General features: G+C 42.4%; 2 protein-coding genes across 4 annotated transcripts in view; one reads left to right on the forward strand and one right to left on the reverse strand.

Moving 5' to 3' along the window:
• The first annotated feature begins 232 nt into the window (after window positions 1–232).
• PSMC2 (proteasome 26S subunit, ATPase 2) lies at window positions 233–7595 on the forward strand. The gene is made up of 12 exons (XM_017745887.1): window positions 233–263; window positions 987–1024; window positions 2187–2268; window positions 3148–3247; window positions 3602–3733; window positions 4370–4442; window positions 4587–4682; window positions 4935–5099; window positions 5606–5693; window positions 6392–6594; window positions 7135–7231; window positions 7322–7595. The coding sequence occupies exons 1-12, from the start codon at window positions 233–235 to the stop codon at window positions 7477–7479; spliced, it is 1263 nt and encodes a 420-aa protein (XP_017601376.1). The 3' UTR covers window positions 7480–7595.
• Window positions 7596–9563: 1968 nt separating this feature from the next.
• Window positions 9564–14039, reverse strand: part of SLC26A5 (solute carrier family 26 member 5) — a 31886-nt gene continuing 27410 nt past the window's right edge. Inside the window, exons 16-19 of one of the 3 annotated variants that reach the window (XM_008642512.2) lie at window positions 13319–13441; window positions 12218–12424; window positions 11907–11961; window positions 9564–11350 (exon numbers count right to left, since the gene is read on the reverse strand). In XM_008642512.2, the coding sequence (XP_008640734.1) occupies window positions 11208–11350; window positions 11907–11961; window positions 12218–12424; window positions 13319–13441 (528 nt within the window). In that variant the 3' untranslated portion in view covers window positions 9564–11207. Of the gene's footprint in view, window positions 11351–11906; window positions 11962–12217; window positions 12425–13318; window positions 13442–13778; window positions 13807–14039 lie in introns of those variants that run through there. The other 2 variants (XM_017745968.1, XR_001865748.1) reach the window with 2 other exon arrangements.

The following is a 14039-nucleotide window of genomic DNA, read 5'->3' on the forward strand; positions in this document are numbered from 1 at the left end:
CATCTGTCTTAAAAAGAGTGGAATTAGACAAGACAGGAAACTGGGATGGGAAGGGAGAGAGGGTGTTGAAAGCCTGTTAAATGCCAGGTGATGTGAGAGTGCTGTGGCAGAGTGACACTAACAGAGTTATATTTTTCTTAGTTGATGGAGTCACTGGAGCCACCTCTGTGCAGAACTGAACACATGAAACAGCTGACTGTGCTTGTTCTTTGGTGGGAGTTCTCAGGCTGAAATGAAAGTTTTAGATGCCAGGTTCAAGTCAAGTAAAAGGCAGCACAATGCAGATTTAAATCAGGAGACTCTTTCCTGTGTATTCTGCTGAAAGTTTACAGGGATTAAAACCCCCAACATAAATATTTATGTAAGGAAATTGTTTTAACGGCTGTTAATAACAATGTGTGACACAGGAGTGGGGTTTCACCATGTATTTGGCACCTTTTGTAGACCTTCCTGTTTGAGAGGGGAATTTGGACCAGACTTTGTCTCATTTAGTACGACCCTTACCATATTTCCTGTTTTACAGTATTAAAACTAGGAGTTGACAGTGATGTTTTGTTACTGAGACCAGCTTAGATTTGGCTGCTGTTCCCTGCTCACACCGGGCTGTTTGGAAGAGACATCACTGGTGGAAAGTGGTAACAGTTTTTCACTGATGCTTTCTTGAACATCTAGAAGCAAAAAGTTAAAAAGATGAAGTTTTGATATCTTCCATCCCTTTTTTGAACAGTCATAGGCTGGGAAACTACTCTGAGCGAGGCAGAATTGAAGTAGCTTGTTTGTTATGAGCTCTGAGTGGTGCAGGTTTTTGGACTGAAGGGAGCAGCTGGAGACCCTGTTTTCCTTGGATAGCTGATGCTTTTTTGTAGCACTGTGGTTCAATGAAAAGAATCTCTTTAAAATACATGTTTTCATCTTTTAGAAGCAGAATTAATACTGCTGGCTTTGTTTTTAAAACTGGAAGCTAAGTCTCTCCTGTCTTGTTTCAGCTCTCGATGAAGGAGATATTGCCTTGCTGAAAACATATGTAAGTAGCACACACACATGGGAGTGTTAAAGAGAAAAAGCAGTTCCTGTGGGGAATACCCTGCAGGAGTGGAGGGGTGTGCACTGAGCAGGTAGAGCATAACTCTGCTTCTCTTCATGCTTTTCTCTCCTGCCAAAATCTTTTCTCCCTTTTCACCTTCCAACGAGAAGGCCCCAGCCTGCAACACTAAAAATAATCCAGTGGCTTTGTTAACTTGAAAGTAGTTAAGAGTTTGTTTCTCTATTATTGTTTCATATCTCATTGCTGATTGTTGTAGGGGTCTAACAGACAGGGCTTTTCTAGGGCTTTTTCACTGGCCAGTTTTCTTGGATTACACAAAAAATAATTTTAAGACCCCTCTTGCCACAAAATTGACTTGCTTTTAGCCCTAATGTTAAAAGAACATAATGTTGGGAGGCATTTTCCAGAGACAGTAAGGCTTAAAATGCCAGTCTACCCTTTTCACTGGGAAGTACAGTTGGTCTGTGAAAGAACTCTTGAGAGATGAAACTTGCATCTTAGGTATGTTTGGTGAAGTCTGAATTTTGCTGACACCAAGACTTCTTTACAAAGTTCTGAAATACAGCCTGTTCCCACTGCATCTTCTTTTTTTGTTGCCAGTGGTGTACAAAGGAGATGTTACAGAGCAAATCCAGGTCTGAATCCACCTGTGTTAGGCAGATCTGGATCAAAAAATGCATTTTATCACAAGCAAGAATTGCCCCTTGATCTTTCTGCTGTCCTGTGTGGATGATGAAAAGGTTGGGTAAGGTAGTTAAAGCACTTGTACAGATGGTTTCCAGAAAGTGTATTCAGAATTCTCTCTATATATGATTTTACTGAGTCTTTTTTATTCTTTAGGAGAAATAGTTTAAAAATGTAAGGCTGAACAGGTTTAAAAGAAAAACAAATCCTTAAAGTTTACAAATGTGGAAAATTTCCACCTTCACAGTTGGTCAGTTGTGTTGTGAAGCTGCACTTCACTTTTGCAAACAGAAGTATTGTTGCTGGAAGTTAATTCTGTCTATTTTGGCTGTCATCAATGGTTGGCTAATGTACCAAGACAGTCTGTTGGACATCTTGATGCTCAGCAGCTCTTGTCATTTTTTCCTAAACATGAGAGAATTTCAGTTACGAAATCTATGTGATACTCCTTTTCCAGGGCCAGAGCACATACTCAAGGCAGATCAAGCAAGTAGAAGATGATATTCAACAACTGCTTAAGAAAATCAATGAGCTCACTGGTATGTTGCTGTCTTAGATAACTTTCTGTAGAAGAGCCACAGATACCAAAACAAGTGTTGTAAAAAGTTGATTTTAAACAACTTCTGCATTGTGTTTTTGTTGTTGCTTTTCTCAAAAGAACACAGTTCTTTATTTGGTAATGTGAGATTTTTTGCTTAGTAAGTGATGTTTATTTTGATTGGGCAGGAGTAATCTGTATATCTGATTTTGTAATTTTGTAGTTTAACACATTTTTAATCAAAACTGTGGTTTCTGTATATAATGGTGGCATGAAACAAATGCCCCTTTCTGACACCAGATAAGGAAGTAGTAATAACAATAATAATTAATTAGTTTCCTAATTTTTCTTTCACTGATGTATGTTTTTTGCCCTGTTGCTAATCCTGCAGTGGCTCTCGGTTCTGCCAGGAAGACCACAGTTTTTCTTGTAAAATAATCTTGATTCTTTTAAATGTATCATGGAGATGGTACTTGTTATATCCATGTTTTGGAAGATTTATGGGGTTTTTCATCTGTGTGAATCCCTTACTTTCTGATACCTTGCACTGGAGCTTTCCCTCAGTGAAAGCACTTGTGAGTTTCACTCCTTTAGTGAAATGTAGATATCCACTGTCAGTGATGTGTGTCCTGCTGTAACCATCCCCACACTACAAAATTGTCTGGGAAGGTGGCCAGGCTGGGATTTGAATGTCCAGCTGCCATGTAGGCTCTTCCTTTAGGAAACTGTTTTTTAGGAAGTCCATGAAAGATGTGTGTGTGTTGTTTTGGAGGTCTCTCAAAAAGCTTCCTGCAGGGTTATTTCTAAGAGTTTGGTGTGGGAAGGATGGCTGACACCCCAGTTAGCTGCTTCCTCCTCAGCTTGTTTGTGCTGCACACAGGAATCAAGGAATCTGACACTGGCCTGGCTCCTCCTGCCCTTTGGGATCTGGCTGCAGATAAACAAACTCTCCAAAGTGAGCAACCATTGCAAGTTGCAAGGTGGGAGCACTCTTCTCCTTCCAGTAGAGCTCCATAGTGCTAACAGTCTGATTTATAGCTTATGTGTGGACTTCTTTTAAAAAATAAAGTTCATGTGTTGTGCATCTTGAAAGTGTTTTTTACCACTGAATCATAAAGGAACTGTGATTATGTGTAGTGTACATTATACTTGTACTTACTCCTGCAGTTATTGTATGATGCTATAATGATTGCATAATAATGTATATAATGATGTCATCACAAGTACAACAGCTATTCTGTTGTATTTGGAAAGGAAAATGTGACTCTCTTGATGCTTATGCAGGTAGCAAACCAGTTTACCTGCCTGGAGCTGTAACTGTGTTTCTGTGTTAGGTGCACAAAGATCATCAATGCAGACTCTGAGGATCCCAAGTACATTATCAATGTCAAGCAATTTGCCAAGTTTGTGGTGGATCTCAGTGACCAAGTGGCACCTACTGACATAGAAGAAGGCATGAGAGTTGGGTATGCAAAGTCTTTGTGCTCTTGTGAGTCTTCCTGCAGACTGAAGCTTTCTCTGAGTTGTCTCATGTCATAGTTTGACAGGTCAACAGCCCTCATTTCCAATTTTTGCAGTGGTTGAAATTACGCCACTACTGTCTTTCTCTTGGAAGACAGTAAATTCACCTGTATGCTCTGCTGGAATCTTTTGTTTTGTTTTACTTTGACAAAAAATTGACAAAATCCATGTGTCATTGGACAGAAACCTTTCCATTTGGGCCCCAGTGGTCCCAGCTTTCAGGGAGCCTATGTAGGGTCCTTCTTTGGCACCCTCTGGTTACGCACAGGGCAGCAATGAAATGTTCACTGAGGAGGTAAAACCTGTTACTTTAGAGTCAGTGTTTTGCCAGTTTGCTCTGTTGGATATTTTGAAATTTAGTTTTCAAAATACTTTGGAATTAATCGTTTCGGAAACCTTAAAATTTTCTGCAGAAAGAATTCCAGTACCTAGCCTACCTGCTATTAGCTTTTAGGGCTGGGTTCTCTTGATGCCAGAGAAAACAACAGTTCAAGAATTGAGCTTGTCATTTACAGAGTTGCTTCTACATAACACTTTACTTAACCGGTGTTAAAATAATAGTCTTCATGCTTCCTCACCAGGGTGGACAGAAACAAGTACCAAATCCATATCCCGTTGCCTCCAAAGATTGATCCCACAGTCACCATGATGCAAGTGAGCATTGCTTTTACTTATTTTGGCACGGCTTTGTCTTGTAATTGTGATTCCTTTAGCTGGATTTTGTTGTGGGCTGTTAAAAGCCTGGAGATATTTGCAGCACTAGGCTGGTAACTGCTCACTCACCTCTTTGTTGTGCAGGTAGAAGAAAAACCTGATGTCACTTACAGCGATGTTGGTGGCTGTAAAGAGCAGATTGAAAAGCTGAGAGAGGTGGTCGAAACCCCTCTGCTTCACGTAAGTTACCTCCAGATTGAAGCTTCTATTATTTTGGAAGTGTTCTGGTCATCTGTTAGCATGTGAAAAAGCAAAAGACAATGTCACTGAGTGTAAACACCTGGGTGAAAGGAAGCTGGGTTTTAACAAGTGAAATCCAGACCAGCCTCCTTTACATTGGTCCCCATTAGTGATTTCCTCAATTTGCATATATTCTATGATGCACACAATCTTTAATCTGCACATAACCTTGCCTTCTGTCTCCCTCCACAGCCTGAAAGATTTGTGAACCTTGGAATTGAGCCTCCCAAAGGAGTGCTTTTGTTTGGGCCACCTGGCACAGGCAAAACCCTCTGTGCCCGTGCTGTGGCTAACAGGACTGATGCCTGCTTCATCAGAGTGATTGGATCTGAGCTGGTGCAGAAATACGTGGGAGAGGTAAGAGCAGGTGCTTGATGGAGTGTGGAGGAGTTTGTAGATTCCCCTTGTAGGTACCCGACACCACAGTGGGGGTGAGGGATGGATGTACTTGGAAGCTGCAGGTGCAGGGGGGCAGGAGCTGTCAGACAAATCACTGCAGCTCAGGCATTGGTGACAAGACCTGAGGTCTGCTGTCACTGATGAAAGGGATTTTGCAGTGCAGAGTTCAGTCTGTGGTTCAGGAGGACTCTGGAATTAGGATTCTGCTCCCAGTTCTGCCACTTTCCAGTTGGCCCTGATGTAAATTACTTCATCTGTACTTCTGAGTTTAAGAGCAGTAATTTTTCTCTCCTTTATAAATTGCTTTAAGCTTTATAATTGTCCCATTACATATGTGAAGAAATTTAAAAAGAGTTTTTTCATTGGAAACTTAGAAGTGTTTGGAAGCATGGAGAGTTTGATTTTGATAGTTTTCCTTTAATGTACCTCAAATCTCTAATAAAATCTTTATTTTTTGCTTTCAGGGAGCTCGAATGGTTCGTGAACTCTTTGAAATGGCAAGAACTAAAAAAGCTTGCCTTATATTCTTTGATGAGATTGATGCTATTGGAGGTATGTTTGTAGTAGCTACAGTTCTAACCTCCTGTGAGAGCTTCCAGGTTTTCTTATCCAGTTCTTTATCTGGATTGCTGCATTTCAAGGAAAGTGCTTGTAAATACTGAGTTAGCAAAACGACTCCCAGCACACCCCATGTCCACAAAGCTGCCAAGAAGTGGTTTATATAGCCCAGATGGGAAGCCATTTTTGCACATTTGGAACACCCAGATTATTCAAACTTCCGTGAAGAAAGCCTCTATTTTGTTTGCAAAAAAGTACTATTAACTTAAATCCCATTCATCTTCTAGACTACACTCCAAGTCTTTATTACTTCCTGAATATTATGCTTTTTTCTCAAAGAAAGTGCTTAGGTCCTTTGAAAGTAGAACAATTTTTTACATAGACAAGGGAGAAGGATGATTTTGGGAAGGGCAAAATAAACAAGCTACATGGGTAAATTCCAGCAGCTTGGTCAGTTATTAGGCAGGGAGATAGAGGCCCTTTCTTACTAAGGAGGAAGATCCAGCACTCACTCTTGGTTTGAAATGTGTCATCCAAATAACCCCCTCACACCTTTTCAGTTCATCACAAATACTTGTATGCACTTTAAAATCATTTTCCCAGGTGTCCTGTGTTGCAGCCACTGTGACACCTCTGTGTCCATGGCCTGGAGGTGCCTCTCCCTCTGTGTAACTTGCGTGTCTCCTCTCCAGGTGCTCGTTTTGACGATGGGGCCGGGGGTGACAACGAGGTGCAGCGCACGATGCTGGAGCTCATCAACCAGCTGGATGGCTTTGATCCACGGGGCAACATCAAAGTGCTGATGGCCACAAACAGGCCCGACACTCTGGACCCAGCGCTGATGAGGCCTGGCAGGCTGGACAGGAAGATAGAGTTCAGCCTGCCTGATCTTGAGGTGAGAACTCTTTATTCCCCAGCCAAGTGTGTTCTGATACCAGAGTGTCTCTTCAGTTAGGGCATCATTGTCTGGAAGTTTATGAGAAATAGAAAAAGCAGCACTCTTAAATTATGTGAAACTGCATGGAAATATGGGTGATTAAAGGTGTGCCCAAGGTTTTCCCACGCTGCACAGACTCCATCCCAGCCGAGAAGCCATACTAAGCAGCTATAATCGCTGTATATTCCTGCCTCAACAGAGAAAAATTCCTTTAACCAGATCCACGATTTAGTTCAGAATTTGGAATGTGTTTTGTTTGGCTCTTTTGAGAGAGATTTGTTGAGGTACTTCTATGATGAAAGCCCTTTTTAAAGTTATTTTCTTAATTTAGTGTGATGGGCACTTACACATTCCAGTCCAGACATGGGAAACCATAGCTGGGCAGCAGATACAAGGTGTATTTTCCATTTGCCTGTGCTGTGGACACAGACAGCTGCAGGCTGGAGTCATCACCTCTGTCATGCCTTGAACACCCCTGTCCTCTTCCCTTCCCTTCAGGGACGAACTCACATCTTCAAGATCCACGCTCGTTCGATGAGTGTGGAGAGGGATATCCGATTTGAGCTGTTGGCTCGGCTGTGTCCTAACAGCACAGGTAAGCTGAATGTGTTCATTTCTTTGAACAGTTCTGTGTATGGGCCGTGTCCCCTGGCAGTCGGTGCTGAGTTATCCCTGTCTTTCCCAGGCGCCGAGATCCGCAGTGTCTGCACGGAGGCAGGAATGTTCGCTATCCGAGCGCGCCGGAAAATCGCCACCGAGAAGGATTTCCTGGAGGCAGTGAACAAAGTCATCAAATCGTACGCGAAATTCAGCGCTACCCCCCGCTACATGACCTACAACTAATACCTGGGAGGGGTCTTCCTGTTCCTCCTAAACTTCCTGTGGAACAAAATCCAAGTGTAGAGATTCATGTTGTGTTCTTGGAATCTAGAATTAAACGGGAGTGTTCCAAAGAGTAAGTGTGTGTTCATTGTGAGTGTTCTACACCAGCAGAGTGTTGCTCCTGTAGGGAAGAGATCTCAGTGAGGTTACAGTAGCACAGACTAAACCACAGGTAATTTTAAATCAGATACCTGGGCAATGTTAGCCATCCCAAGTTTAGATCTCTGGTCACCATCTACACTCCAGAACTTGAAATCCAAGCCATAGAGGTGTGGGAAGACCCCTTAGTGACTCCAGTGTTTCTGAGGGTACTAAGAAAGGCTTGTGTGATGCTTGGCACTGAGGTGTAGGTGTATCCCAAGAAAATGGGAGCTGCCACTGAAGGCATGTGTGGTGGTCTGAGTCATTGCCCATCTCAGGGAAGACATGAAAGGACATTTTTTTCCTCCCTTGGTGAACACTGGTACCATCACAAGTGGTTTATTTTATCTTTGGTGGTTTTTTTATCCCTTTTGCTGAGATTCTTTGTTGTGTTTTAAAAAATAGTAAATGGTCAAGGAGGAGGGAGGTGTACTTTCTTAGTGCTAAGGGAAGGAAGATTCCTTTTCTCTGATCCTGCTATGAAGAGTTTGACACCAGTCTAGCAGTGAGCACTTTGATATATTGTATGACTTGTCTGAGATGCTGCTGCACACACAGGATGACCCTGACAGGGTCCTGGTGCTCCTGGTGCTGGGCAGTGGCTGGGAGTTGTTGGCCACAAGCAGCATTGAAAGGTTAATCCTCGTTCATCTGACATGTTCCTGTAGAGCTGGGTGTGGTCAACAAAAAGCAACAGCCTTTCATTTTCCTTTTTTCCAGTGTTTCTTTAAAGTGGCTTGAGGGGAAGAGGTGGAAGAAATACCTGAGGGGAAAAATTACTTTTGGGAAATGCTTTGTCTTGGAAGTGAGAGAAGTTTTATTGTCAGTTGTATCAAAATGAGACCCATCAATTTATCAAGCTCAAATTATGAAGCCACTTTACTTTTTTTTTAAAGAGGAAGTGCATGCAATATGGAGAGAGAGTACCCAGCCCATGGACTGGGTTAGGGTTCTGGTTGGTGTCAGTATCTTGATATGGAAACTTGGGCAGTCTCGTGTGTCATTTCAGGAAGAACATTTTAGGGAGGGATGCCACTTTATTGGTGGGACAGAATGTTCTCATTTTCAGAAAGCAGCACTGACAGCATCTCTTTATCAGGAGCAGCACTTCAAATCAAGTGTAGCTTCTACTTGAGAAGGATTAAGTGAAGTATGTAGGAAGAGTTTGGATCTTACCCGGTATCCTGAATTATCATCAGTACTCTTGCAAAAAAAGGAGGGGAGAGGAGCGTGACCCTGATTATTCCGAGGTACTGACCCAGACTTAGGCCATCCACTGCCAGCTGCTGTGGCGGGGCTTCAGCAGTGAGGGGGGAGGCCCTCCCCTGTCCCTGCAGACAAACTGGAGCCCTGTTACAAGGTTAAAGGACCCAGGGTGGTTTATTCTCACACCAACAAGCCTAAGGTAGGATTTAACACTAATAAGTCTGTTAGTCAGTGCAGGGAAGAGGAAGTGGGTTCCCTTTTCAGGGGCTGGCTCAAGCTGCCAGGAGGAAGCAGTGCTTCAGCTGGTGGCAGCAAAGCAGAGGAACAGATGAGCAAAAGCTGCCAGATTTTGTTCTACAGGATGAGTTACCAGCACTGCTGGGGGTTGCAGGAGCACTTGGTCTGCATGGTCTGGGATGTGGGACTTTGTTGGGCAAAGGTTCTCAGTCCAGGTTCAGCAACTCCCCAGAAGTGCAGCTGTTATTACCAGGATGGGACATCCAGCTTTAGTTCTATCCCTGTGAGGCCTGGCATGGAGAGGGCTTTGTGGGGGTGCCAGGAGTGAGGAGCAGGAACCAGCACAGAGGCAAGACCCGCCTGGAGCTGGACACCGTTCCTGGCCCATCCCTTGGCATCAGACACTTCTATCTGGGGCCCTCAGCTTGTCCCTCATACAGAGTCTCACCAAGACAAAGCGGAAAATTTTCACAAGTGACATCACTTTATTTTGGAAGTTGACAGGATTTCAACGTGAACTGAAGAGACTACAGAGTTAAAAACTGAAGCTGCGACAAGCTGAAAGTAGAAAAATATACTGTATGTAGATACAAAGGCTTGTTGAACTAGTTAACATTATAAAATGTACAAAAAGTTGTTTAAATAAGCACACACAATGTCTTGACATGCATGCACTTCATCCTTTGAAAGCCAGCTAAGCAGCAATTTCTGATGCAGGAAGCTTCCCATCCCTATGGGCAGGGGAGTCTGAGAAATTAAAGCATCTTTCCTGACTTCCCTGGTTCTTGGGAAACAGTTTACCTGAAGCAAGCCCTAATTGCAACAGAGCCTGAAATAAAGTAAGAGTGATTACATTCTGTGATCAGAGGTGAGGAAGGTGTCTGAATTCCTTAGGCACAGGACCTGTGATTTGAGGGTGCTGAATGAAATGTCACTGATATCCTGTGCTGTCAAAATAACCTGCAGAGAAAGACTTTTAGGGTCCTGCTTCTGCTGAGCTTCACAGTGATTATTGTGAGGGAAACAGGGGCACTGAAGATTTCTTTTGCATGACTTCCATTTCCATGGTTTTCATCTCACATCTGAAGTGAGGCAGTACCACAGTGGCCAGGCTGACAATAGAAAAAGAAACCCCATGCTACTGTTTCTTTTAAAAAACCCAAACATGAACCATTTTTGAGTTCTACTGAACCCTGTTTCTCAAAGCACTTAAAAGCTGAGGCAGAAGCAGCACTACTGGGAGGAAGATGGGCAACAGAAAAGTACCTTTTTTTTTTTTTTTTTGACCACTGAGACTTTAGACCTTGTTTAAATTTTCATTCCAACTTAAGAGACTGCATATAGGGCATCAGTTCTTAATATAAATAGGCTTCACTCCTGTCTTAAACCAGTTTTGTCTGCAAACTTTAAAGCTAAATTAAGTTTAGCTTAAAATCATCTGAGTTCTTTTCTAGAAAGCCTAACTGGGTTTTGGCAGTGCAAGTACCATACTGATAATGTAATAATTAAACAATGAGTTTCTGACTTGAAGTTCACTTAGAGCAAAAATGAAGTGAGTACAGCTGAGACAGGTTAGATATTTTTTAAAAGATAACTGTACCATCCAGGTTTAAAAACAGCAGCAGCTAAATGCCACCAGTGTGAATTCATTAATCCAGCTATCAGATTATTATAAATGTTGACATCAGGCTTTAAAAGTCATCTAAGAAAGTTCTTTAAAGACACTGGTACAGTGTATTGCACTTGCAGAACAGTTACCTCCTGCAAGATCCCACTCGTAGTGAGTTAAAGTGCCCATTTTCTCAACATGAACAGGAATGTCACCTTGTCCACCAGATTCTGATTGCAGCAGAATACACTGAACTTTCTTTTCCTGCATAATTTTGTGCTTGTGTATTATTGGAAGGCTATACCCTGATCAAAGGAAAAAATTCAAGAGCATGAAGGCTTACATTTCCTTATCCACTCTTCCTACAAAAAATAAGCACCACCCTATACCCATAGATACAAACAGCCTCAGGCTCTCTTCAAACTGTGCAAATTAAATATTCAGAAAGAGTCTCCATCAGCACAAATCTGGCTCCCATTCTGCTCGATGCCACTCCTCAAAGGTTGGAGTCAGCCTGTGCAGCACACCCATCTTTCACTTGGCAAGCAAGGACAGCATCATGAATACTATGAAACAGCAACTCTCTTGTTACACTTTTATCAAAAAAATTCAGTCTTGTCAGCTCATTCATAACAGGGCCTATAAAACAAAACCCAAACATGGCATCAGTGAATACACTTAATTACAAAGATGGAAGACAATGGCATGCCAGGAAAAAGATGACAGCTTGTTCCCTTGTTGTTACTAAAAAATTTGAAATAGCCAGGTGGATCACATGCTACTTCTAGTCCAAACAGGTAATTCTCTTATGCAGACATAGACAGAGGCCTGTTCTTGGCAGAAGATGCTACAATCCCAAATACCGGATATTGGAACATTTCAGGCTTTTCTCCTTACTACATTACCTCAACAATTTCAAGATACAAAGTTCAGTGTGGCATTCACAACTTGCCAGCTGGAGGAAATGGGAGCAGGATCCAGTCCTCACAAAGATCATTACATCAGTGCTCTACTTCCACTAAAGTTAAAGCTCTAATGCATATGGGCTTGCTTTTCCTCAAATCCAATTTTACGTGAAGTGCTGATACTCCTGAGGCACTACTGGCAGCAGGAAATTTGGGAGCAGAGAGAAAGAGATAAAACACAATCTCTCCGGTAAAGAACACAAAAAAAGAAAAAAAAAATCTCAACTCACCACTACAGCTGGCAATGCAGACACAGACACCGACTTCTTTGTATTCTTTTATAATCTACAACAGAGTTAAGCTGAAGTTAAATGCAGATAATACATCATCATGCACACTGCAGTTCTGGAAGCCATATACTGTGAAAGCTGCAGAGTCCACATTCCCCAGCATTCAGCTAAAACTTACAGAATTAAACCAGTGATGAGGTGACATATTTGATTGTATTTGAGCAGGCAGTTATGTCTCATGCTGACAGCTTCCTTATTAGGTATCTGAAAAGCTTTCTATGGGTTTTTCTGGGGAAAAAATCCCTACTTACCGATTTTAGTGTTTTTGCTCCAACTGAATCCACAAAGTTCACTGGGGTGAAATCCAGAATTAAAGAGTGAATATTTGTTTTGGGCTCCACAAAATATTCATGCTCATCAGGAGGTATGTCTTGTACACTAGAATCTGCAAATTTTCCATTCACAGGTAAGTCATCACTTGCTATCTCATGTTTTACACTTGCTTCTACGTCGTTAGTCTGGGAGAGAAGATAAATACAGCTTAGAGGCAGTCAGTGCTTTTTCAACATAAATCCCTTTCCTCCCCTCACTCATGTGTTCTTTAAGCCTTTAAAAGGTGTACAGCTTGTGGTTACTACAGAAACTGGCTTGACAAGCACACATACTTCCATATCTTGTGTATATCAAGGTTTGTTCTCTTATGCCCAGCCTTTCTACAGTCACACACAAGCAGCTTAAAGCTGGTATCTCAGGACTGAATTACCCATTTCCTGCAAACAATGACACCTGTTCATTTTTACTGACACATTTTTACTCCGTTTCCTTGCCTTATCCCTGCTAATCCCATCAAGGCCTATGATTCAAAATAAGCAACAGCAATCAGGCTCTCAAGTTAGGCTTTTTTTAGGTTTCCCATGGTAAAATCACACACCAGCTCCCAACACGGGGGTGAGTTTAAACATGCATAAAAGCACAAGCGTGTCCTAAATAACCCTTCTCAGTGTATCTGCCCCACTTGGCCATGCCAGAATTAGCAGAGGGGATGCCACCTTCTTATCACAAGGGCTGCTAATTCGAATTATTTTATTACATCTTATTTCTACATGATTATTCCAAGTGTGTGGAGAGGGGCAGAGTCTCTTTGATTTCTGCCAACACCAATGCTGAGATAACATGACAGGGTGGAGAGTTTCTGTGCCACTCTGTGCTACCTGAATGCAATCAAGGTATAACAGAATTATCCAATCCAGCAGTGAGCCTCTGATCCTTACACTGTTCCTTCAGTCACCTGTCCCCACTGCACAGCACTTGCTGCCTAAGCCCTGCTCCCCAAGCAGCACTCTGCACCTTGTATAAAACACAAGAATGGTAACACCTGAAAGCAGCCTGATAAAGCAGAGGTAAATATTTACCGAAGAGTTCACAAGTTTCAGCACAGCTTTCTTTCTGTGTTCATTTGCTGCCTTTATCTCCCTGGCATGGCGCTTCTGGGCTTTTCTCCTCGCTGTTAATAAGGCACCAGGGTCCACTCCAGTCTATCAGGAGAAGAAAGCATGATCAGAGCAGATTCAGCTTGTTAGGATGGCACTGGAGTATCAATTTGCACTGAATTAATCACTGCCATAAATTTAAACAAGGAGCCTGCATTTTCCAGCTTCCCTTGGTGGGAGTGAGAACAGTATAAAGAAGGAATCATCTTGGCAAGCACTGTGTTAATAAGATGAGGGAGAGATGCATCTCATTGTTTTCTTAAAATCAGAGTGTTGTGTTTCAACCAAATGCTGATTGGAGTGCAGAGAGCAAAGGGGAAAGAAGTGCATTTGGGCAATAATCACTAATATCTCTCACTTTGTGAGGGCAAGTACCACCCACCTGTTCTGTATAAGACTCGTCATGGGAGCTACAGAAAAATTTTTCAGAAGTTAGTACAGGTGCAATTGTCACCATTTAGGCAGTTCTGCTGCTGCCACTGCCACCCAGTGAAACAGGCAGTGAGGCACACCCTGTGTGCAGGTGATCTGCTGCCTTGAGAAGCACTAAATGCCCACAATATTCCACAGTCTTACACTCCAGTAAAGTTAGCTACCCAAAAAGGAAACTTTCATTCCCATTTTGTTTTCACTTCAGCAAATA

The sequence above is a fragment of the Corvus brachyrhynchos genome, unplaced genomic scaffold, assembly GCF_000691975.1.
Source record: "Corvus brachyrhynchos isolate BGI_N302 unplaced genomic scaffold, ASM69197v1 scaffold239, whole genome shotgun sequence".
Lineage (NCBI taxonomy): Eukaryota > Metazoa > Chordata > Aves > Passeriformes > Corvidae > Corvus > Corvus brachyrhynchos.